General features: G+C 41.6%; 1 protein-coding gene across 1 annotated transcript in view; it reads right to left on the reverse strand.

The window, feature by feature from the left end:
• Positions 1-25,695, reverse strand: part of XYLB (xylulokinase) — a 1,059,043-nt gene that overhangs the window by 879,368 nt on the left and 153,980 nt on the right. Inside the window, exons 7-8 of the mRNA XM_078664347.1 lie at positions 24,409-24,474; positions 8,007-8,079 (exon numbers count right to left, since the gene is read on the reverse strand). Coding sequence (XP_078520473.1) covers positions 8,007-8,079; positions 24,409-24,474 — 139 coding nt within the window. The remainder of the gene's footprint in view (positions 1-8,006; positions 8,080-24,408; positions 24,475-25,695) is intronic.

Raw genomic sequence — 25,695 nt, forward strand, 5'->3', positions numbered from 1 at the left:
TGATGGATAAATAAAAAGTAGGATAAGTTAATTAGTGTTCCTTTTCCCTTTTTTAGTGTTCTCTCCGTGTGGACCAATGTATCTTAAAAACCCTCAGCAAACCCCGATGTCCTCTCTAACTACAGACCGATCTCGCTCTTACCTTTACTCACAAAAGCTCTAGAAATCCATGTTAATTAACAGATTATATCCCTTTCAAGAAGAGCATAATATCTTAGACCCCTCACAATTGTGTTTTAGAGAGCTACACAGTACTGAAACTGGACTGCTGTCAGTCACTGATAATATCAGACTCCATTTAGACGGAGGGCTTGAGCAAATCAAACACTCACCCCCAGTCAACTGATCTGGGTTTAATCCATCATCATTCAAAATGGGTCAAGACTGATTGCATATGGCTGGGATCAAACTGGAATGGCAAGGGGAGAAAAAAATCGATGGATTTAGGCCCATATCTCTGTACTTGGGTGAATGTATGACATTGTTCTGCATTCTGTCCACCAACTGTTGTTTTTGCACTGGTTCTACCTGCGGCACTCAACACAGTCTCCCATTCCATTCTCATCTGTAGACTACATGAGGCAGGTCTTCATGGCAGAGCGCTATATTGGCACAGGGACTTCTGGACAATCACACACAAAATGTCTGTCTTGGCCCCTTCAACTCAAGAAAGATGTATACCAACATGGGATTCCCCAGTGATCGTGCCTGAGGTCAACACTGTTTAATATCTACGTAGCGCCTCTAGCTCAAATTGTGAGGTTGTGCAGTGTGGAGATCGTGTCATTTCGGCCCTGATCCAGTAAAAGCTCAATTCACAGGTTGCATGGGGAAATCGCTCTTTGGATGTCTAACAATTGTCTCCAACTAAACAGCAAGAAGACTGGGATTATGTTATTTGGCAAAGCCAACAAGATCGGCGGACTGGTGACCTTCGGAACTTGGTCCAACCCCTGCACCTATGCTATTGGTGAAAAACCTTTGACTAAAAATAGATCAATCATGTGGCAATGATGCTGGTCACCTCTAGAAATAACCTCGCCCAGGCTCTTATAACCAGTTGCCTGGACTATGGAATGCTCTACTGGTAGCAGTAAATTACACCCTGCTGACGGAGCTGCAAGTAGTACAGAACACAACCGCACAGCTGACCTGCAAGTCACTGGCACAGTCAACCTCTACCCTAATTTTAAGAAAACTGCACTGGTTGCCTATTCGAAAGCAGGCAGTTTTCAAACTGTGCTGTCTTGATGCATAAGGCACTTTACCAGGCCTGTCCTGCTTATCTGTACTCACAACATAGCTGCTGTCAGCCCTCCTGACAGCTAAGGTCTTCAAACAAAGCACTCTTGCCGATCCCACACATTTGCACCTCAATATTTGAGGGCAGACCTTTTTCGTACAAGGCTCCTTATCACTGGAAAAGACTGCCTCTTCATTTCCCTACCTGCCCTGATTTTGTAAACTTAAACAAGATACTAAAAAATAAATGTGGTTGTTTTAGAATGCCTCAGCTTGCCTGATCTGCCCAGAGCCAAGAACTCCTTCAGGAGTGAGTCATGCGCTATATCAGGAAACAGAAAAAAAATAAAAAATTTTGCAGTTTCCATCATCACCGTCTGAGGCAGGCCTTTCTATTATGCATCAGATAGATTCTGGTGCTTCTGGCAAATTTATGAATCAGATTGTTCAACAAAACACAAAATGCCCATTCAAAAGAAGACAGTCTAGAACCTTTTTTGAGGTGGATGGAACTACTTCACCTCCAGAGATGTAATCTATGAAATGGAATCTTTAGTAATAGTAACACAGTCAGGACATTTGGAACATGTACAGTGTGATATCAAAGATGGTCCAAGGTTCATCATTTTTTCAGGGACTTTCTGGGTTTGGTGTAATGACTCGACCACCAAGTGGTCAGAGTGCAAGACTTTTTTGAAGACAGCGTCACTGTTACCCGTGTTCTTTTCACTGATGCAACAACCCCTAATGTGTTTCTTATGACAGAAATCTATGGAAACAGGATTATCTGATGTCTATAAAATCTTTCTGGATGTGCTTAACATACAGGGGGGCAAAAAGCCTCACACTCATGAAGAATTCAGGATAATGATTGCACTATTGACTTCATTCCTGGTGTAAAGATACTACATTGCCTAATATGTCCATGCACCGTTAAAGAAAATGAGGTGTAGAGAGAGAATATCTGAAAGAAAAATTGACAAGGCTTTCACTAGACACTCCAAGGCCTATTCAAAATTGCCTTTTGTATGATGCAAATTAGTACTACAATACTACAGTAGTACTACTAACGTATTACACAATGTTATTCACAAACCTACGGACAGAGACCTCTACCTCTGCCTTTCTTATCTCCACACACACAGACATATTTTATGTAATAAATGTGACAGAAATAAATGGGAGGGGCTGGAAAATGGGGAATACATATTACTAAATCTGAGAGGTTGAGAGAAATTCAAAGAGGGGCTTGGGGTGGGAACTGCTAATACAAACACGCACCGCAAAACAATTCAAGCACAACACTACTGAAGTTACTACAGCCCTATAGTTGTCAAAACAATCAGAAGTGTACTCCAAACATAGCGTTTGGAGTAAGTCAAGCATCGCACATGGCCATACCCAGATACTGCAACAGATTGTGTGACAGTGTTTGTGTGTTTGTGCGTATAATTCACCAGTTATAGTATACTAAGCTAACTATAACTTGTGCCCCTCATGAACTGCTTATGACTTCACATACTACATCAATTATGACATGTTAAATGAAATCATTGAGGACATCACTGATGACATCTCAAATTACAAATTATATTTAGTTGAGTAAACATATAGCTGTCACATTTCTTTTTTCTTTATTTCTTTTTTTAAATGCTAGCTCTTGTGTCACTTTATCACCTAACTATAACGTCACTTTAACCTTTGTTTTTCTCAGAGATTTAAGTTGTTTTTTACGTCAATTAAGGTCTTAATTCATACCTCGCAGGAGGGGGTTGGGTACAAGGTCTGCTTTCCAGCCAGGGCTGGACTGGGAACCCAAAGAAGCCCTGGCAAATGTTGTCAGACCAGCCCCCATACGGTGCATAGTGAGTGCAGCTAACGAGCTTGACCACTGCAAAGTGGGCTTTAGGGGTTTTCCCGCCACGAAAATTTTGGGAAAAATAGTGCATTCTACAACACATTTGTCATTATATATTAAATTGCATTAGCTTTTAAAACTAATTAAACAATGACCTTACTGTGCAGCCAGGATACGTCTTTGTTGGGGCTCTTCAATAATTCCCTCAGCCTCGAACAATGCCTCTCATATAACCATAACCAATCCCTCGCATGTGTTTCATTTGTTTTATAGCACCTCTTATACCAGTGTAGCGTATTTGAGGACTTTACTTCACATACGCACACAGAGACAATGAAACATACCAATGTAAATCAGTGTATAGAAAATTTTACATAAGGCAAAGGGGACTACAAGATGTAGGATTCACATGTCATCCATACTGGTAGGCATTTCTTAAGAATTTTTGGTCTGGAGAAGCACAAACTCAGGATTCAGAACATAACACAGTGGTTAGGGTTGACTTTAATAATAAGAATATATTTCTACTCAAACAAACCTTTGTTAGGAACATTAGAATAATGAAAGACTCAGAACACATTCTAACCTGTACCATGGAGTTTCCATGCAGTCTTTAATGGTAGTTCATAGCTCACTGTGCTAGATTATGATTATAACTTATGAACTGCATAACAACAAAAGAATCTCTGTGACAAAATAATAACCCACTGAGCTATTCAAATAAAATATTGTCCTTTGATATGCATGGTGCACGTTCTTTGCAGTAGGCCTACTAACCCTCTGCAATGCCTTAGATGAGTCAAAACTTCCACTAGACAAAACTCCAATCTCTTTCTAGTAGTTTCATTCATCACCAGATTTATCTTTACACTCTACATTGCTACAAAGCAGGGCGCCACTAAGAAAACTAGCCCCCCCCCGCCATTCTAGCCTCCTGTGGAAATTCCTAATGCCCGGTCCGGCCTTGTCTCCAGCCAGATGGTGTGCCCTATACAGTGCAATCATCCTACCCATGGTTGTGTAAAGAGGAGAGTGTATGCAGAGTTTTCCTCTGAATAATTTGTTTCTTTGGTGTGTTGTTTGTTACACACTTTTAAATAATTGTTTTTAATGTGTTTTTACGTTTGTTGAAACTTTTTTTTACTGTTTTGAACTACTGTTTCTTTTAGAAAATGTGTATATTTTGTATGCAATATATATTTTCTTTATTTCGTTTGATTCCCACAAGTGTTTTAAGGTGATTGTCCACAGCCTTGGTAAAAAATACTTTATTGGTTACTCCAAATGCCAATGTTTAAGGGTGTGCCTGTAATATGTAGCGCAAAATGCTCTATTTTTTCATCTTCCTCTTCTTGCTGTAGATGCAGCCCTTCCTCTGGCGCAGCCAGACAACATCACGCAGCCAGACAACATCGCAAGCGGACCACGCTAATGATTTATACAGAGCTCTCTCTGTCCCTACTTAAGAGACTCCATTTGGTGCAGAATGTTGCAGCCAAGCTCCTGTTGAGCATCCAGAGGAATGTTTCTGTTCAGGTCCATCAGAAGGAGTTACACTGGCTTCCACATGGGTGAGAGTGATGTTTAAAGACCTGGTACTAGCCAATAGAGCTACCTATAGATGGGTTCCAAATATCTATCTAAGCATTCTTCCTTTTTACGGCACTAGCAGCGGCTAGTTGGAATGAGCTTTCCCTCTATCTCCATGCCACTAGAGATGAGGGCTCTTTGAAAGAAAGCTCGAAAGCCTGACTTTTTAATGCTGTCTTCTAGTGCTTCTCATCCCTCGTAAGCTTGTTGGTCCACAAACCTGTAGCGCCGAGACTCTCTATAGAGGAGCTATGCGCTTTATACATTTTTTCAAATTCAAATTCTCCCCTATTACTGGTGGTCTTTTAACTGCCATGCACCAATGCAGATACCCTTGTACCATAGTGGAGGAGTGTGTGCATTGTGCTAAGCTTATGTGTTTGTACTGAAACGGGACCCTCCTCTTACAATAGCAATGATTTAACATTTTTCCAGCCTTGTAAGTATACAGTAGAATTCAGCACATATCCAAAGTTCGGGATATGTAGAGAAATAAAAGCATTTCTGCTTGTCATATTTTTTCAGGAGCTGCAATGTTTTGAGTCAAATCCCTGTGTATACATGATATTACAAAAGGCTTTGCATCAAAATCATACATTAAACTCTTAGGGCCACATGCATCAAGCTGAAAACCGGTCGCAAACGGGCAGATTCTCAGAATCTGCCCCTTTGCGACCGGTATTTTTGCATTTGGGATGCATCATCCCAAATGCAAAAATCGCAATTTAAGGAATCTCTAAATTGAGATTCTTTGAATTGCGATTGCATTTAAGTAATCCCAAATTGGGATTCCTTAAATGCAATGCATCAAAGTAAAAAAATTAGCGATTTCGCTAATAGGAGTAGCAAATTAGCATGAAGTTCAACTTCATGGTAATTTGCTAAAACTTTAAAAAATGCACTTTTGTGCATTTTTCAAAGTTTCATGTTGCGCACACACATGCCCTAAGGGGTGCACTGATCAATTTCAGGGGTGCAACAGGGTGTCCTTTGGACACCCCTGCACCTTTGAAATTGCATTCTCAATTTGCGATTCACTAATTGCGAATCGCAAATTGAGAATGTCTTCCCATTCATTCCCATAGGAATGAATGGGGAGGTATTCCTTAATTGCGACTCGCAATTTGCGAGTCGCAATTAAGGAATATTAAGAAATCGCAATTTTTTTAGCAATTTCTTCATGCATAGCCTTTTGCTATTCCTTATTAGCGAATCCTTATTTTTCACTAATAAGGAATCGCAAATGGCATTGTTGATGCATGTGGGCCTAAATACCTACACAGCACTTTCCATTGTGTTTATGATGATATAAGTGTGATGGTCAGATTTAGTAACAATGTGTGACACTTTTCGGTCACAAACTTGACGCAAACTGGTAGAAAATATGTATTTGGTATTATTTTCAATTACAAAACTCAGTAACTAACCACCAGGAGTGGCCAACCCCAAATGCACACCGCCTGCAGCCAGGCCATGCCCCCAACCCACTGCAGGACAGTCAACCCCCACTACACACGGCCTTCAGTAATGCACTGTGGTGTTGGTCGCAGGACCTGGCTTGTGACTAGATCCTGCACCCAACTCAGTTATGCGCATCAAGTGTGGCCGCATGGCCTTGCTTCTGGACAAGCCTAGTATCCAACCTCGCAACATATGACATTAGACTTTGTGCAGCAGGGTTGGGTGTACGGCCTCTGCCCAAATTATCATGGGACAGTTAACACCTGCTGGGTTTGGTCACTCCCAGGGGTTGGCCCAACCAACCAGCAGCAGGATGGCTAAGCCACACTAAGCACGACCTTCAGCCGTGCACAGCTTGTCCACAGTGCCTACACAGTAAACAGTGTTGGAGGACCCCCACCACCGCACACAGCATTTGACAGTGAGCAGTGGGGTTCTGCAGCATGTGGCATGGCCCTGAACCGATTCCCCTCCCTGGGATGGACCAGGGGGGCCATATCATATCCCTGAATAAATTGCAACAACCACTACCTTACAGAGGTTTTTTTAAAATTAAATAGATCTGTGACCTCCATGGTCTGGTACGTAGGACAGTGACAGATAGGAGGGCTCTGTGAGATTGAATGAGTCACTTAAAAAATGTGAGCTATTTCCAGATGTTACAACAGCAGGATCATATGAGGTAGTAACCTTTGGCTGAGTTCTCCTACAATAATCTGGTACTCAGTCCTTCAGGCTGGCCTTCATTCTTCTGTATGTATATTGTACAACTAAGCATGTTTTCATCATCTATTCCTGCTGTTCAGGTTCCCTCAGTATCTGCTTTTCCCCAATGAATCTATGCATTTGGACAACAAGCAGACCCTGACTATAAGAAATATGCAGGATTGCACAGTTCCCAGCACCTCATCAATGCACATGCAATCATGCGAGTCTGTTTTCCTGACTGTACCTAGTTCCCATCTTAAGTTCATATTTCATTACTTAGGACCTAGTAAGGACACTTAGTAAGTCCAGCAACTCTGGGGCTTCAGTACCACTCATGCTGGGGCATATACCCTGTGGCTCATATCTCTAAGGTTAAGTCTTCATCTTCAAAAGGGACCACACCTCTGCCCTCTATCTTGGTAGATGGAACACCAGAATTTCAGATTAATGCAATTTTAGACTACATGATTTCTAGAGAGTAATTGTAGTATCTGATAGATTGGAATGGATATAATGCATTAAAGAGGTCTTGGGAACCAGCACAGAGTTTTTACTTGCTCCTAGAATCCTGGTTAAACGCAATTCCTCTTTTCTCGATTAATCAATTCCAGCCCATTGCAGAGAGTGCTAGATTTTTTATCTAGGAAGGGTGGGTGTGAGGGTTACTGTGAGGAACATAAAGAGTCAGTGATATGGCACAGAAAAAGAAGTTGGAGATTATAGGAAATAGGAAAACAGCATCTAACACAATAGAAAAGAGGCCTACTCTTTCATCACGTTAGAAGAAGTAGGAATAGTGTTAGCATGGGAGACATGAGCAAAGAGAATGCTTCCAGATGGAACTTCAGATACTAATAGTATAATATGAAGATCGATCTGTCCCACCTAAAGGGAAACATTATCTCAGGGCAACATTGGGTCCGTAAGAGCCTAGATTAGGATTGATTTGCAAAAACAGAAATCACAAATGCTGCACAACAAAGTGTCGGTATCAACTGCTTAGGCCATTTGTGGATACAAGAGCCATCGCCCTTCACTTTTCCACAGCTCTTTCAAGACAGTGGAATGTGGTTTTTCCATGTAATTTTGTATGGTTGATGTATACTAAGGAGTAAATCATATGATACATGAGATTTGATAAACTTACCATCACTATAATCAATATCTGCATAATCGCCAAGAAACAAGGAAGCTGCAAAGCTACTGACTAATGAAATTCTCTAGGAGGGAAAAGAGATACATTATTGAAATGCACCAGATCAATTTTAATATTCTTAGATGCAGACAATCTTTACATTTTAACATGTAAACATCGGACATCCTAATTTCTTGCACAATACAAAGATTGAAATTACATTCTGAAACATGAGTATACATTTTGAAGAATGGTCCAGATGTGCAACACAATAAAGAATCTATTGTGGAACAACATTCCGTTTCCCTTAAATGATGAAAATTAAAATAGGCACAGAACGCAGATACCCAGACAAATTATCAAGAAACCCTGTTTAATTAATCAAACGTTTTAGTCAATACCATCAGACTGATGCTCTTGAATTTACCTCATGGGTGCGAGGCATCTTCAACATATGGGGGCCGATTACCATGCAGCCCGAAAAGGAGCTGACAATACCGCATCGTAATCGGCCCCTCGGTTTACTTTCCAACAGCCGCATTACAATACTGGTGGTAGGAAACTAAACCGGCCTTTCATTCCGGCTGGCTACCGAAGGACTCAGGGAGCCCGACGGCCTGTCAAACCGGCTCGTAATCCCAAAGGGCGGGCCTTTCGCCTTTGGGATTACAATACACGGCTTCCGGCATGATTTCCATGTCTGCCTGTCCGACATGGAAACCATGTCAGAAAGTGTGTTTGGGGGGCCCCCAGCAGGGCTCCCTTGAATGCACGGCCTCTGTTTGGAGGCCGAGGGGGCATCTATGTGCCCCCCTGTTGATTCCTGCACCCTGTGGAAGGCACCTTGAGGTGCCTGCCACAGGGCGCAGGGATGAACTACACCTCCCATTTCCATATGGGAGCATGCATTATGGCCGGTTTACGGCCGTAATGCAGGCTCCCATAGGGAAATGTAGGAATACGACCGAACAGTGTTCGGTTGCATCCTAATTAGGCGGTCGGGACTGCCGACCAGAGGTCAGTCGATCCCAGGACCGAGATGGTGTTGGGCGGACTTAAATCCACCCAACATCATAATTAGCCCCACAGTGTTAACAGGCCAGGTCTAGGTAATGTGAGCCGGGCTCATACAAGCAGTCACAGCAAAATTTCATGGAAGGAGTTAGCACATTAACCTGGTAGCATTAATGGACTAATTTATATTTGGTTCTCTATTTTATTTATTTATTTAAGAGTATTCATGCCTTAGGAGCAGTAACAGTTTGAATGTAAACACATAAAGTGGATGAATGAATAGTTATTGTTGTGTGAGATGGCAGTCTATAGCCAACAAACACACCAACGCTATATAATATATTCTGCACATTGAAATCATGGTAGCTGTGGCGGACCAATTAAGGCACTGGTCCCTTGAACAGCGATATTCATTCAGGTTAGGTTATTAGCTTGAGGAAGTGGGCCTTCAGAGCTGTCTTGAATGTGAGGTGGGAAGGGCACAGCATAGTGAAAACTACATTCCAAAATAAGAGTCTGCAGAGGAAGAACCTGGGAGAAGCACATGGGGGTATGGGAGTGATTAGAATGGAGGGTTGATAGAAGGAAAATTTGCAGGGATTAATCGGGGAAGTAGGAAAAAAGAGGTTGACTAGCCATGAACAGCTTTACAGATTAAGGTCAGAAGTTTCTAATTTGTATTTGTTGAAGGGAAACAATAGCCTAACTAATAGAAGCGCAGGGCACAGGTTATAAATGGAAGTGGTGCATATGGACAGTGGTGGAAGGCCTGTGGAGACTGGGATTCACACACAGACATTAAAATTTAAAGACATTTAAGCACACACAGGGAAACAATATACAATTATGTTTAATATCTTGGGTGTTGATGGAGGGTGAGCGGGTTATCATGGGCTGAGTTTCTTTGTGGAGTAGGTAGGACCTGAGGTCACATTTCAGTTCAGGAGGGAGAAGAAAGTTCTAAGATGGTAAGGGAGGGTAATCTCTAGAAAAGGACCAAGTAACTCGAACAGTCTAAACCTAGAGGATGCACAATGGAATCCAGTAAGTGCAATGAGATGAAGATTGGCAGTACAAAGTCAAAGAGAGGAGTATGGTGAGTAACCAGTTGGAGAGGTTCAGAACAAGAGCATTTTGCACTACTTCTTGTTTATAAACGGTAACAGATATGCCTGGTGTTAAAGAAGTGAGGTTGGTAATTGTCTGGGCAGACTAAATAGTGTTTGGGGGACAAACTTGACATTCTTGTCATAAGGGGAGAATCCATTAACCCCTTCGACGCTGATGACGAGCTGGGCTCGTCATGAGGTAGCCTCCTGCTACGCTGATGACGAGCCCAGCTCGTCACGTAACATGCGCTTTCGCATATCTCAGCGTGCGAGCGGAATTCCGCCCGCACGCATGCGGTTAAAGAAAGTATAAGCCAGTCAGTTCCTTAACAACTATTGTGTGCTCGTTATTATTGGTATAATCAAGGACTTGGCATTTGGAAAGAGAGGTGCTGGGGAATATTTCTCATGCAGTAGCTATCAGTAGTGTTCGTGGATGTGGTAAGGCATTCCAGAAACACAGTAGAGTTGAATTGTCCTCTTAGATGGAATAAATGATCTTTTGTTGGCAGAGAACCAACAGGACATTTATGATTTTGAGATATGGATGTAAACCAAGGAGGTTAACAGGAGTACACATGCCAAAGACTATGTTGTTATTGGATGAGAAATTAAGTAACACAGATGCACTACGATGATTTAATTTTGTTTTTCATCCTGTTCTTCCCAGTTTTCCTTTGCCCTTAAATATATATTTTTTCCACATAGCAAGATTGCTTTCACTTAACAGAATGCAGACAGGCAACCAAGCTATGCTAAGTGGCATTCACTCCACTTGAATATTTGCGTCATCCCTCTAAACTTGAAAAAGTGCGTGGGATTTAACTCTGCATGATTACAATTGGGAGAGCTTTGCTTAATACAATGGACATGAAGGGAAATGAATGTTAGGTCCATGAATATTAACCGCAATCCTAATAGCAAACTTCATACACAATAATTATCACTACTACTGGACGCAGTCATTGGTGGATGTACACAGAGCCGGCTCGAACGTCACCCCACTGCTCTCTGAGCAGTGCAAAGTAAAAATAAAATGATTATAACAGAATGTTATTATCATTTTATTTTGTATGGGGCCTGGTTATGGTGGGGTGGGCTGGGCTCGCCTCAGAGTAAGGAAGAGTAGTTGGTGCACCATAAGTGCGCTTGATTGTTTGGCCGGCCTTCTTGGGCCAGCCAAACCGCCATGCGCACTTACCATGTTCTCTATCTGACTGCATTGCAGCCTGTACTGCACAGTCTCCCACTTCCTGTATGAGCACTGAACTAGGCCAGAAAGACAAATCACAGTCCTGCTGTCATGCTGGTAACAGCAGTGTTGTGATTGGCTAAGGGGGCCTGGGTGCTGCCAGGAGCAAGCAAAACAGGAAGAACAGAGGAGAAGCGGCTGCTAGCGACCAGCAGGTAGGCCTCCTTTTTTTATTTTATTTCTTTCTAACCCCACCCTCTTCTACCATTTCCTACCAGGCGCCACTGATGTACAATTTGCTTAGGACTATAAGACAGACACCTGCACCATGGAATTTAATTACAATTGCATATGAACGCTCCACTTCTGGAATGTGCAAAGTGCTAATGCACTTTGCACCTAAAATTTGCATCACGATTTTCTTGCTGCAAACGGCGGGAGTAAGCCCCTGTGTCAAGTGCAATTCGTGCCAGGCTTGAAATCCTGTTTCAGTCACAAAAGGGAGTTTGCACCTAAATGGGATGCAGTGGTAGATCAGACTAGGTCTAACTGTTTCCTGCAAAACATGTACCTGCAGGACCATATTTACAGCATGAAACAGTTAGAAGTTACAGAAACATAAAGTTTTTTTTGTCCCAAAGCAAAAAACTCCACAAACTTCATGAAGCTGCAGATGTTTTCCATGATCCTTTGAGAAGATTGCAAAAAAACCTCTGCAACTTTGCAAACCACTAGTGCTTCCAGCACTGGGAAGACCCAGAAGCTGTTACATGCTGTTTAGAACTCTTTGACTATTTACTGCATAATCCCAAGGTTGGGTGTGTACTCCATACGTTACATCTTAATCCCGGCCCCCTGATATACCCCTGTAAAAAAATGCTGGACTGAGATTTTAAGTTTTTTATTTGTGTTTTTGGATCATTAGAGAAGTAATTTAGCATGGGTAGACATTGCTGATGCAGGCCAGATTTTTCTGGACAACATTTTTAAAAATGGCAGATGTGTTTCAGGAACCATGAGACCTATATATTTCATTTTGGTGTCAAAACTAAATTCACACCAATCTTTCTCTACATATGCATGATCTAAAACATTTACACATCTTCTGATCAAGTAGAACGCTCTTTTAATGTGTCCACACACAGAATTTGACGCCGGTGGAAGGTCACTTAGCGGGACTGATCTCTTGAACTCACTGCCCTCAAGATAGTCAAATGTGTGACAGTTAAAACTTGTTTTCCACACATGCACAAGGTATTTTTCCTTTTAGAAACTTCACAGGTTCAGTAGTTAAAGCTCCAAGCTTTGTTCCAATGTTGCTCATAGTGTCATAACTTGTAAAAATATGTGCCTTGATAAGAACATTGGGCATCTCTGCGTGAAGGTTCTTGAACAGAATATGAAGCAGGATTAAGTGTCTTTTCTTGCCTGTCTCATAACGTATCCATAATTCTGACAATCCTTGACGTATGAACATTGCAACAAATCAAAGTAGCACAATTATAACATTATTTGAACAGTACAATGACTCGATTGGAGCCATTTCGAATAGTCCACTCAACATGTGGCGTAACACGAAGGTTAGCTTCCTCCAATTTGTTGTTAAGTTCTTAACAAAATGGCCCGTACCTTTTGAATATATCTCTGCAGGCACCAACTCCTCATTGACAATCAGTGCACTTGCAATAATTGGAAATTCTGGGTTTACTGAAGCATCAGCAATGTTTTAGCGAGATAACATCTCCAAGTTCATCTTGTTCGATGTTGATGACCAGAATTATCAAGTTGCACAGGTATAGGTGTCGAATGTTTCTGAAGGCAAGGTCAATTGTTCCACTTATACACCTTCATCTGATTCTCTCACATTCTTTGGCAGACAGTTCAAGATAACTGTTAAAGACAATATGCAGTTCTTGCAAGGTGCACACTGACTTCGATATCTGTAGAACAGTCTGAACAAGCTCTCCGAAGATTTGCATGGATGAATTCTTGGCCATTGAAAATTTGTGAAACATATTCCACAACAACAGCAGTTTTCAATAAGGACACCCTTTCAAATTGAAATTCTTCAGGTGAAAATTTAAAGCGTTGTAGTTTAGCTTTAATGATTATGTCAAACAGCGTTTTCTCTTTCAATGAAAATCTCTCCTGCTTCAGTTCTGTGTATAGATTCAGTCCATGTTCCAGGACATCCAGTAGATGTGTCTTTATATTGTTATTCACATATTGTTTGGTCACGAATTTGTGTTGTCACACAGGCTGAGTCATGTCTAAGGGGTTTTCCTTGCTGCCGCTAGAAATGAAGGAGGGTGTCCTCTCTCTTTACCGCAAGTTCATGGTAAGGAACAGTTTTATGATGGTCCATTCATTTTGGACCTGTCATCACTCTGAAAATATTGCAAATAGAAAAGACTACATGGAAGAGACAAATAGCAAGGCTGTGGAAGGCGGCGCCCCCCCCCTCGCTTTCGGCATGGAAGAATGGGTTGGATTTTAGCATGGGGTTGGAGATACCGATTTTTTAGGCTAGTGGCTGCCCGCAAAAACACCCTAAAATTTGGAAACGATGGACAGACTACCGGGGCCTGGAACTAGACACAAAACACCTAGTGTATGCATCTATATCTGCCCTGATTCATGGATACTAGAGTAGGGGACTGGAAATGTAATGGAGGCCCGGTGTTGCTGAAGATGGGATTTGTGGCGATAACCGAAGTGTAGCTGTGTGCGGGTGCAATGGGGGGGGGGTTATGATGTTTCTGTTATATTGTATTTTTGATACTGTTGATAAAATTATAGAAATCATCTGTCAAAGTCAATGACTTGCAATGCTTGATGTGGCAGATATTTCCTGTTTTTAGGAGCACTGTATTGAACATGACTTATTGACATATTAAAATGTGTTTTCAAAAAAAAGAAAGGACTTCATTATAAACTAGCTGCAATTGAGCAACATATTCTCTTTTATCTGTCTGACCAACAATTCCCTTGGAACTTTTCTGTGATCTCTGGATCGTCTGTTCCAATTTCATATTTGGAGCCACAGAATTGAACGTTCCCTCTCTGTCTTTCACCACAAAATGTCTTTGAATTAATTTTCTATAGAGATATGGTTTTTCCACCTCAAGCTTCTTCACTCTTTCCAAATATCAGGACCCGTATCTCATGTAATTTATTCATAATCAAATTAGCAAAACACAGTAATCAGTGACTCCACAGTCTTCACATGCAGCTCCCAATCAGTTTCCCGATCAGCATGTACAAAGTTTTTCACTAGAGCTATCATGTGTAAAACATTTCTCCAGAAGTTGGGAAGTTCTGAGTTGTCTTCACATTTTTTGAAAAACTCTACGAGCTTGGTTTTCTGATTTTGAACTGAGTGTATAGAACTCTGTCAGGCTTTGCATTATGTCTTTTGAATGAAGTACATCCTGTGCCTTGCTAATTTCTGAGAGAAGATATGCAAATCCTAATTTGTCATTATTGTTCCAGAAAGCATTCCAACACAATGTTTCTATATCCTCAGATATGATGAGCATAACTTGACATGAATGAACTTAAGGAGTTCCAATCAATTCTGACTGGACAGTTTTCCTTCCAAAGAATTCAGCCTCAATAAATGCATCGTCTATGCAACATCCACTTAGATAACTTCCAGCACACCACAACACAACTTTTATCATGTGGAAAAATACTCATAATTGGATAAATATCACCAAACCCTACTAGATTGCTCATAGAAATGCCAGCTACAATAGGAAAACACCTTAATCGCTGAACATTTGCAGGATAGGCTGGTCTTCAAGCTGAGCATGCACAATTTGGAAATATTTTAATGCTGTGTATTCTGTTGTACAGTTTGTGACTGGAGATGGTGTTACTGGTAAAAACCCAACCTTCTTCAGTGGGAAGGTATTGTGGGAGATTCGAGCATGAACTCCAGCCCACAGAGGAACTGGCTTTTCTACATCCTTCGTTCTACTCCGATTAAGCGATATGATCAATTCAGTTAAATCAGCTTCGCGGACCGCAGCGTCAGGTAGAAAAAGATTCATGTCATCAGGTACTTAGAAACTTTCTGGTAGACTATGACGTGTTGATGGCTTATAGTGATTTTGCATACGTTGGCAAGGTAGTTGGGTTATAGGTTTGCAGCTATGTTTATTTATGCCTACAGGTGACACCACTTTTTTCCACAAGCTACTTCATTGGTACCGTCTTTAAAAAGGATCATGTGTGCTGGATATTTCAGATAAAGACGCGCCGTCTTCAAAACCAAAATCATCAAAAGCAGCAATTGTAAATCCTTTCCTGGTAAAGTGACAGGGAAGAGGTGTGCTTTCGAATTCACAAGATTTTATAGCATGAGCTGCTAACAAGGTCCTGCTCCATACTATGTCATTATAACGTGTTGATACACCAATCATATTCATTGAAGTGATTAGCTCTCTACTTTTGCACTTGTCATAGATTAAGTAGGCAGTCATCATGCGTAGGGGAGTTTTCTTTTTGTCATGATGTAATTCATAAAACATGATTTGGTAAAAACAGCATAAGCCTGTCCGTTCATGGGATTGTCTTCCACTTCTTCGACTATATATTCAAAGCCATTATTAATGTTGCCGGCTTCTGTTTTGAACTCAATAACTTTAGTTTGTAACAGTTTAGCTTTGCTGATATTAAACAACGGTGTAAGAAATGTTAAGACAACATCAGGCATTCTTTTCTTTTTTTTTTTTATTTTTTTTTTATTCACCATAACAAAGTATTATGAGCTTTACATGCATCACATTTTATCCATTACAATACTTTATACATTATATTGTTTAAACTCCATCCTTGAGTACTACCCTACCAATAATACATTCAACTAAACAAAAAAAAAAAAAAAAAACAATAACAGTAGAGACAACATCTTCCCAACCCTACACCTAGTTGTTCCTTCTTTGCACCTCTTTCCATTTGCATAGTGGCTCCCAAATTCTTCTCCCCAGTCGTCTTCCACTCCTCCCCTTTCGTGCATACATTTTTTCCTCTATATTGTATGCATACAGAGTATTTGCCAGCCAGAATTGCAATTTCGGAGGGTTTTTATCTAGCCAAGCCCTAGCTATTGTTAGTCTGTAAACAGCCATTATTACAAACAGAAATTCAGCATATTGATCCTGCTCCCCTTCAGTCACACCTAACATGATCCAAGCTGGTGTGAGGGATATCACAATCCCCAGTGATCTTGCCAAAAACCCCTCAATCTCCTTAATCAATGTTTGTAATTGGGGACATGTTGCGAAAATATGTACACTATCTGCTTCCAGAGCATTGCATCTGGGACAGTTAATTCCTGTAATCCCCCCCATTTTGCGATCATTGCAGGCGTAAAGTACAAAAAATATAGTGTTTTATAATGCTGAGACTGCAACGGGGCAGCACATAATATTGTACATCCTAAATTCAAAGAATCATAAAACAAATTACTTTCAACTCCTAATTTGTCCACCCATTTCTTACTGAATTTATCTAAATCATCTTGCTTTTCTTTCACCAGTGCTGCGTAAAAGGACTTGATAGAGCAATCCCCCATCAGCTTTATTTTCTCCATTATTTCTATTTTATTAAAACCTGCTGGGCCTCCAACTTTGTTTTTAAGGAAACTTCTAACCTGTAAATATTTAAAAAATCCCCTATTATGTATGCCATATGCGTCTCTTAACTCTGAAAATTGCTTAAAACCATCCTGTGAAAATAGATCTCCTATTTGCGTAATCCCCCTTAAAGCCCACTCTGTCATTGTATGATCTGCAACAATTTCCTCAGGGAGTGACCTATTGTTAATTAATGAGACATACCTATTGTACCTCCCCACCTTGACTTTCTTTAAGAATGCATTCCACACTGTGACTGCCGCCTTAACAGTTTTAAACTTAGTTCTCTTAAAGTAGCTATAATCTGTACATTTTAAGAAACAATTGTGAGCATTTACCCCTAGTGCGACAGCATAAATCTCTGTAGACATCTTATGCATTCTTACATCATCAGTATTGCCTCCAATAAGACCTTGAATATATTGCAGAACGGTAGCCATATAATATAAGCGAAAATCTGGTGCACCCCATCCCCCTTTTTCTCTGGGGAGTGTCATGTGCCTATAGGCCCTCCGGGTCTTGCCGTGTGCCCATATAAACCTGTTACATATAGTCTCTATACCATTAAACCAACTGGCTTCAAACAACAAAGGTACCGCCCTGAACACATACAAAAATTTGGGTAAAATCATCATTTTGATGATGTTTGTACAGCCAACTAATGTCAGGTGTAGATTGTTCATTTTTTCCAGATCTTTTTTCATTTGTGCTATCAAGGGATCCATGTTCTTTTCCACAATCTTACCTATTTCTGCTGTTATTTGTACCCCTAGATAAGTTGCCATATCCGTCACTCTAGCATCATTACAAATTACCCATTGATTTTTAACTATCTGAGTTTTAGTGATGTTCAAACTGTATCCTGAAAACTGACCAAACCTCTCAGCTTCAACTTCAATTGCCCTAATGGCAACTGTAGGTTCTGCGGTCAGGATGGCGACGTCATCCGCATAAGCTAATGATTTAAGTCTACAACCATTGAGAACTAACGGTGGTATCTGCTGATTACTTTCCAACTTTCGTATATAGGGGTCAAGATATAGAGCAAAAAGCAGGGGAGAGGAGGGACAGCCCTGCCTTGTGCCTCTCTGGATATTAACTGCTGCCGAGTAACCTCTATTGACTCTTATCTTAGCCGTCGGGTTGATATATAAAGTCTGCAGAGCCTTTATAAATCCTGGTCCTATCCCGTGCCACCTGAAAGCATCCCATAAATATCTCCATGAGACCCTATCGAATGCTTTTTCGGCATCGAGAAACACCGCTGCCATTGGGTCTTCCAGGATGCTTGCTACATCAAATGCCGTGATTACTTGCCTAGTATGTTGGGTTGTTCCCTTACCTGGAATAAATCCATGCTGGGAAGAAATAACCAAGGATTCAATTATCCTAGATAGCCTTTTTGCCAAGATTTTGGAGAACACCTTAACATCGGCGTTCATTAAAGTAATGGGTCGATAGGAGCCCGGAACATCTACGGGTTTGCCCTTTTTTGGAATAACAATAATATCTGCGCCTCCCCAGGATTGTGGAACAGACTCACCCATTTGCACTAGCAACATCACATTAAACATTTCTGCTAGTAAGGAGGGTTGGAAGACTTTATAAAATTCTATCGGAATCTGGTCCGGACCAGCAGCCTTCCCGGACGGCAACTCCCTCAAAGCCTCAGCCAGTTCATCCACCTTAAATTTCTCTTCCAGCTCTTTTCTGTCTGCCTCTGCCAGTACCGAAGGCTCCATCTCCCTCAAATATGCCCCTATGTCCTCCTCTCTTTCATACCCATCTGATATATAAAGCTCTGTGTAAAACTGTCTGAAAACCTCTCTAATCTGCTCAGCATCCTTAACCTTAACTCCCTGACCGTTTTTGATCTCCTTAATATCAGCCATCCCATCTCTTTTGCCTAGCTCGCACAGCCAATATGTGACCAACTCTTTCGCTAAGTTCATACGCCTTCTCTTTATTGGCTACATACGTCTCAACGGTCTTTTTTGCCATCCCATCCATAACCTCTGCTTTGAGGGCGACTATCTTCAATAATATCTGTTCAATTGGAGAATGTGTGTGTATAGCCCTCATAAGTTCTTCCTCTGCATCTCTAATTAGTTTGTTATCTCTCTCCGCTTTTTCCTTCTCCCTTCTTTGAGCACTGATAACATAACTCAAAGTTTCTCCTCTTATTCCGGCTTTAAAAGCATCCCACACAGTCCCTGATGTAGAAGTACCTCTACTGATCTCCCAAAATTCCTTAATCCATTCACTCATTCTCTCCCTATAAGTTTGATCCTGGAGGAGCATTCTGTCAAAAGTCCATTGCCTCAGTTCTTTAATTCTCCTTTGCCCAAGTATTGCAGTTAACACTAACGGGCTGTGATCTGATATGATCCTTGGTTCTCTTACAATCCTTGCACTATCTATCAGACCTCTCGTGATTAAAAAATAGTCCAGCCTGACCAGTGTTTGATGAGGAGCTGAGAAGAAAGTACTCCCATCCAAGTTCGGATGGAAATTTAACCATGGATCTTCTAACGAGTTATTCCTTGCCATATCTGCTAAAGCTCTGTAAGTTCTTCTTTTTCTCCCCATATATTTCCTATCAGGATCTAAAAAACTACTATCTGCATCATGAATATTCAGATCACCACATAAGCTTATGGGCTCCGGCCATTGCGCGAGTTCCGCGTCTAGAAATTCAAAAATATCTGGATCATCTCCAGTAGAACCATAGACCGAAACAAGCGTAAAAGTTTCTCCCCTAAACACTAGTTCTGCCATAACCCATCTGCCCCATTGATCCTCCAGTTTCCTCTTAACCAGTGTATCCTGTCTCTTGCCCAGAATCACCACCCCTCTCGTCTTTGTATTCTGATTGGTTTTTGCTAAAACATTGAAGCCCAGTTGATCAAATAAATAAGCCTTGGTACCCTCAATGTGTGTTTCCTGAAGGCACACTAAATCAGGTTTTAGCGATTTTAACAAAGAAGCAGTTTTTAACCTCTTATTTAACTCATTAAGTCCGCAAATGTTTATTGAAACTATTCTACAGGTCATTATAATTCATAGTTTTTCCTACTTCTTGTATACACCTATACCAGGAACATTTAGTGATTTTCCTTGTTTTCTTCCCCATATTTTTTCTTGGTCTTCTATTGCATACCTTACTCCATGCATCTTTTTTAACTATTTTACCTTCACCATGTTTGTGCCCAAAACCAGCATGTTTGTCTCCCCCCCCACCACCCTCCCCTCACCCCCCCTTACCCCCCTCCCTTCAAGAACCCCCCCCCCCCTTGCTACAGGCAAATAGGCCAATCCTGGCCTATGTGTAGCCCCTGTAGTCTGCAGAATCGCTACTCTCTCCTATCATGTCCTGTTCTCACCTCTGTCCGGCAATGCTAAATACATTTGCTTAAAATTACCATCTTACGGGGTCTTTGGTGAGGATCTCACAGGGGACCTCGGTGGAGTTCTGGTTCTGGTTCTACTCTCCTTTCTTTTGTCAAGTTCCGTGATTTCTGCTAAGTATTCCGCTGCTTTTATCTCAGACGTAAACATTCTGGTATAACCTTTCCTGATTACTTTCAACCTTGACGGGAACAACAAATAAGCTTCCGCTCCTTGTTTTTGGAAGGGCCCTATCATCTGCCTTAACTTCCACCTTCATTCCACGGTAACGTGGCAGAAGTCTGGCCTAGAGAAAAAAGTATTACCGTCAACTGTCTTTCTTGAATCAGGCCTAGCCTTATCAATTATTTCCTGCCTTGCTAAAAAATTACCTAGGAAAACCAGCATTGCTCTTGGACGCTCATTCTCATGCCCCCCCCCGGTTTTTCTTAATGAACAGCGGATACCTATGGGCTCTCTGCACTTCAACATCCCAGTGCCATTTTGACTCTGGAAAAGCCTCTTCCAAGATCTTAACCACATATCCTCTGGGGTCCTGCCCCTCCTTTCCTTCCTCCAGTCCCAAAAGTCTCACATTGTTTCTCCTTTGGCGATTTTCAAAACTTTCTAGCTTCCATTGGAGGTCTTCCACCACCTTCTCTTGATCCGCTTTGAAAGTCTGCCAATCTGTCACCTCGTCTTCCACCCTGCTTGTCCTTTCCTCAACTTGCGAAACTCTTTCCTCCACCTCTTCCTGCTTTCTACTTACTCTTCTTAACGAAGCTTGAAGTTTTTTTGTGTCTCTTTTTGCCCTTCGACTTTCCACTCTTGCCTCAGTCTGCATCTGTTTCAGAGTCCCAAACAGCATTTCAAGAGTTACGTTTGGAGGTTTCTGCCTCCCATCCTTTTCCCCTTCTTCCTGCACATTCTCCTGATAGGTCTCTGAGGTAGCAGAATAGTCCCATGATAATTTCTTGCTCATGCTACTCCTTGATCCTCTTCCATTTCTTTTTTTACCACCAACTCTCCTTTTCTTTTTAGTCTCTAATTCCCTGGAGCCCTTACTTGTATCTGAATCAGAAGTCTGTTCAGTGCAACTCCCCTCCTCTTCAGATTCCTGTTCACTAACATCTGTAGTATCTGAACCCTCGTAAACTGAAAAGAATTCAGGGGAGCCTCCCCTCGTATTTCTATCTATATTTTTGCTGTTTTTGCCAATGTCCTGATCAGACTGTAACCCTTGCTGCTCCGTTAGGCTCTGAGTGCTACCCCATCTCGGTTCGTCACACTGCATAGGTTTGCTATGCGGCCCTATCTCCACCGATAGTAGGGCGTCTAACATCTGCATGTTATTGTGCTTTTCTAACTGATCTGTGGCATTGTCATTGTAGCCGATATTCTTTCCGGCCCCCTTGCTCACCTTCGCGGCTTCTGCGTTCTGCTCCGGTCGCAGCAAGCCGGCTCCTGCAGTGCTCAGTGGTTGCCCAGCAACCAAACCTTCGACGCTTGCGTCCTCGCGGTCTACTGCCGCTGACTCAGCTTCCGCGTTCAGCTCCCTTCTGTCTCTCTGGGCTCCAGAATCCGTCAGCGGTGCCACTGCCTTCCCGATCGTCATTTCGTCCTGATGGGACTCGACCAGCTGAAGAACTATCTGCGGGACTGCTAGGGGCGCTTTCGAGATGAAAGACTCCGGTAAGGTTGCCTGCCGCATCTGGTCTTTTGTGATCCCCGTTTGTGCACGCAGAGTCTTTCCATTCAAATCCATTGACAATTCTTTTGCAGTTTTAATCACTGCCGATCGGGTCTCAGGTCTCGCTTCGGTCTTTTTCTCCTGTTTTTCGGGTTTCTTGGTTAATGCATTCTTCGAAGACCGATTAGAAAGTTCCGTTTGTTTTTTCAAGGACAAAGCTTTTGGAACTGCCCCCTCTCTTACTGCAGCGGCTGAGCCTTTGATCGGCCCTGCGGTTGCTGGTTTATCTCTGTCCGCCTTGGTTCTTTGGGACATCTTGAAGGGTACTTTCATGCTGCTTATTACACTTTTCCAACACCTAAGCCAGCCTTTCACCTTCTTTGTCGAGAACCCCTTCAGCCAGTCTGGGTTAAGTGCTTCTGCCATGCCACGGTATACCAGGTTAACCAGATCCCACATCCCTGGATTCACCAGTCCTTCCACATCCTAGGATAGGAGAGAGAGAAAATGCGACTTCTCTCTACAGAGCTACGGCGGCCATCTTGCCTCCCAACAGTTCCGACATCAGGCATTCTTGTTGACGTCCATGAATTGTGGAGCTCTGGAGCATCACAAAATTTGTCATTAGGTCCAAAATCTAAATCTTTCAGCACATTTCTTAAAATGACTCCTGTTGATTTTACTGCACCATTTGATCTTATTTTGGTAGCAAGAACTTCAGGAGTCAAACCAGCTAATAATACTATAAGTGGCTCGTTCTTTTTGTTAAACTGACAAAAACGGATTCTATCATTGTACATTCTCCCCAAAAATACCTTAATTTTATTATTATGGATCAGTACAGTTTTAGCAATGTTGACCATTATTTCTCTGATCTCACAGAGTGTGAACCCGTAGCCAGCACTCAAGAGTGGCTTTAAAACTTCAATTGCTTTTTCAAAGAGTTCGAACTTAATGAAGGCTGGCAGTTACGTTGCTGCTGAGAGCTCATTATACATTTTTATTTTTGACTGTACGGTCCTTCGTGTGGGCATACAAATCTGCTGCAAATACATTCACCTCCGTGTTTAGATCAGCTACTAGGCTGCACACTTCATCTTGGAAGAAACTAGCTGCAGATAAAAACACATTTTGCCCTTTGAAACTCACATATTCTGTAGTTTGTTCTTTAATCAATTCCTTTGGCTCTTGTTCTAGCTAAACCACAGATAACACATTGAAGATCCAACGCTTATTGATCAGTTGCTGGAGGTGGACGATGGGTGGCCTTTGATCTTCTAAGTGGATGTGCATTGGGTTTGGTTGTCATCGCTTTCTTGGAAGGCTCGGATTCTTGTTGTGATCCACTGGTTTCTGTAATTTTTTGTAGCACTTGTTGTTACAATGATAACATATTTGATCCTCTTCACCAATCAGTTGAAATCTTTTGCTAACTTCGTCTTGCCATATTTCTGCAGCCTCTCAAACTCTCTTGGGTCCAGCTGGAGTTAATGTTAGCTTTTCTTTAGGATTAGTTTGGCATATGACACATTTTTCTTTGTTGAAGGAGTCTTCAGATTTTGTAGTTAGCAACACTCTGTCAAGACATAAAAATTCACAGCTACAACCTGCTTTGCTCATGTTTATGTGTTTGAATCATAATCAGTCTTGGCCCTGTGCCTCATGGGAACAGTCGTGCCCGAACTGCCAAGCCAGGTCCTCCCTGGACTGGAAACAACCATCCCGGGACCAGTTTTGGGTCATCAGCCAGGCTTGCTTGAATCCAGTGGCAGAGTGAGCAGGGACCGACATCTTGGCATACCCGGTGCACTTAAGGCGAGGAAGCAAAAGACACACAGATGATGGACGGAATGCAGAGCAAATCAAACATTTCCCCAGTCAAGAGATCTGGGTTAAATGCATAATTTCTTTGCTCATCATGTCCGCCCAGTTTAGCACAGATTAGCAATGTCATCCCAAGCTAAATTACTTCACTAATGATACAAAAAAAGAAATAAAAAATAAAAATCTCTAGACAACAATTCTTTTACGGCGGTATATCAAGAGGCTGTTTATGAATTTCTGCCCCAAGCATGAGATACAACATGCAGATGCAAAATTTAGCGCATCAACTCTGCATGTTTTGCCTCTTTCCAGTGCATTTTCTTCCAGATTTTATCCTGTTAAATATGTCAGGGAAAAGCTGCAAAGGTGTAATAATTATTGCACAAATCAAGCTTCAAACTCCTGTGCAAACTTTTGTTTGCCCATGGATCTAAATTTACGGCCTGACCTTTAACAAGGTATTGGTTGAGTTTTAGTAGTATGTAAAAATTAAGTTATTCAATGATTACATTTAATGGCATAAGTAATTTAGTTTTTAATAAATGGCAAGACTGACCTCGGTTTGTGCATAGACATCAGGTTTCTGCTTGAACATCTTTGCAATCTGGTTTCCTGTAAAACGCTGAAAAAGAAATGTAAACGATTTAGATTCAACAGTGAAATATTCACTGAAATAGGTTTTATGCATAGCACTTTGAATGTTCTTTCTTTCAGAGGTAGGAAAGTCACAGGGCCACTTATCATTTCCGAGGGCCACCAAACTCCATGAAGAGCCAATTTTCATTTAAAGGAGTTTGCAGACGGAAAGCTTTAGGGGCCAATGTGTTATTGTCTTTACCTAAAAGGACACTTAGTCAGGAGCAAGAGAGTGCCTGTATTGATTTTCTCAGTGTTTGCCACCATCAGGTTGAGCGCACCCTTCAACTATAGATCGTACTCACTTTGGGTAAATAGATCCTACATCTGATCCGAAAAGAGTATTCACTTCTGCAAAATCGAATCAAGGCAGTTGGTTTTCACCCATCCACACTCGGCTGTCCGCTTCTCCAATCAATATGCAATGCACACTCTGCTGATGCACCTTTGCAGACGACCCGAATTACTTACCTTTTCTTTGTGCCCAATTGCCCCTTCCAGGTCATCTTCAAATGCCTACTCAGAAGCAAGTGATGTTGCTCCTGAATGAATGGATAACTCCTGTGTTTCACAGGGTGTACAAGCGCCCCCCCTGATGTCCCTTCGTCACAGACACATGCACACATTGTCTGAGTCTTTCTATGCAACTTTGGTTCTTCCTCCCTTATTGGTAACTCCGTCAACAAAAAAACATACATCAGTCTCCATTTCCCTTCTCACATCCTTTCAGAGTCAAGCAGAATAACAAACTTCGTCAATACATCCCTTGTAAAGAGCATTTGTACCAGACAATTAAAAAATGTACGCCTCACTGACAATTTGAAGAGACTGTAAGCAGAACCACAAATCTAGGGGAACTACCAACTAATCAATAAAATATCAGTAAAAACCTGGAAAGAGAAGCAAAAAGGCAACTGCTAGGTTGTTTGGAACAAAAGCTCCCTCATGATCAATAGTCCGGTTTTAGAACAACACAAAAAATATCCTTAGCACCATGATGAAGAGAAGCAAGCTCTCCTAATAAACATTACTCTCTAAGCGCTTATGATACTGTGGACCATGATGTCCTCCCCATAAGCTAAAAAGAATAATCATTGACATAAAATATATTCATTCATTCCTCACCAACCATCCATAAAGTGGCATTGGGAGTGCTAAAAGAAAGCTCTCTGTCACCACCATTGATCAATATCTACATGCTGGCGTT

The sequence above is a fragment of the Lissotriton helveticus genome, chromosome 10 (assembly GCF_964261635.1).
Source record: "Lissotriton helveticus chromosome 10, aLisHel1.1, whole genome shotgun sequence".
Lineage (NCBI taxonomy): Eukaryota > Metazoa > Chordata > Amphibia > Caudata > Salamandridae > Lissotriton > Lissotriton helveticus.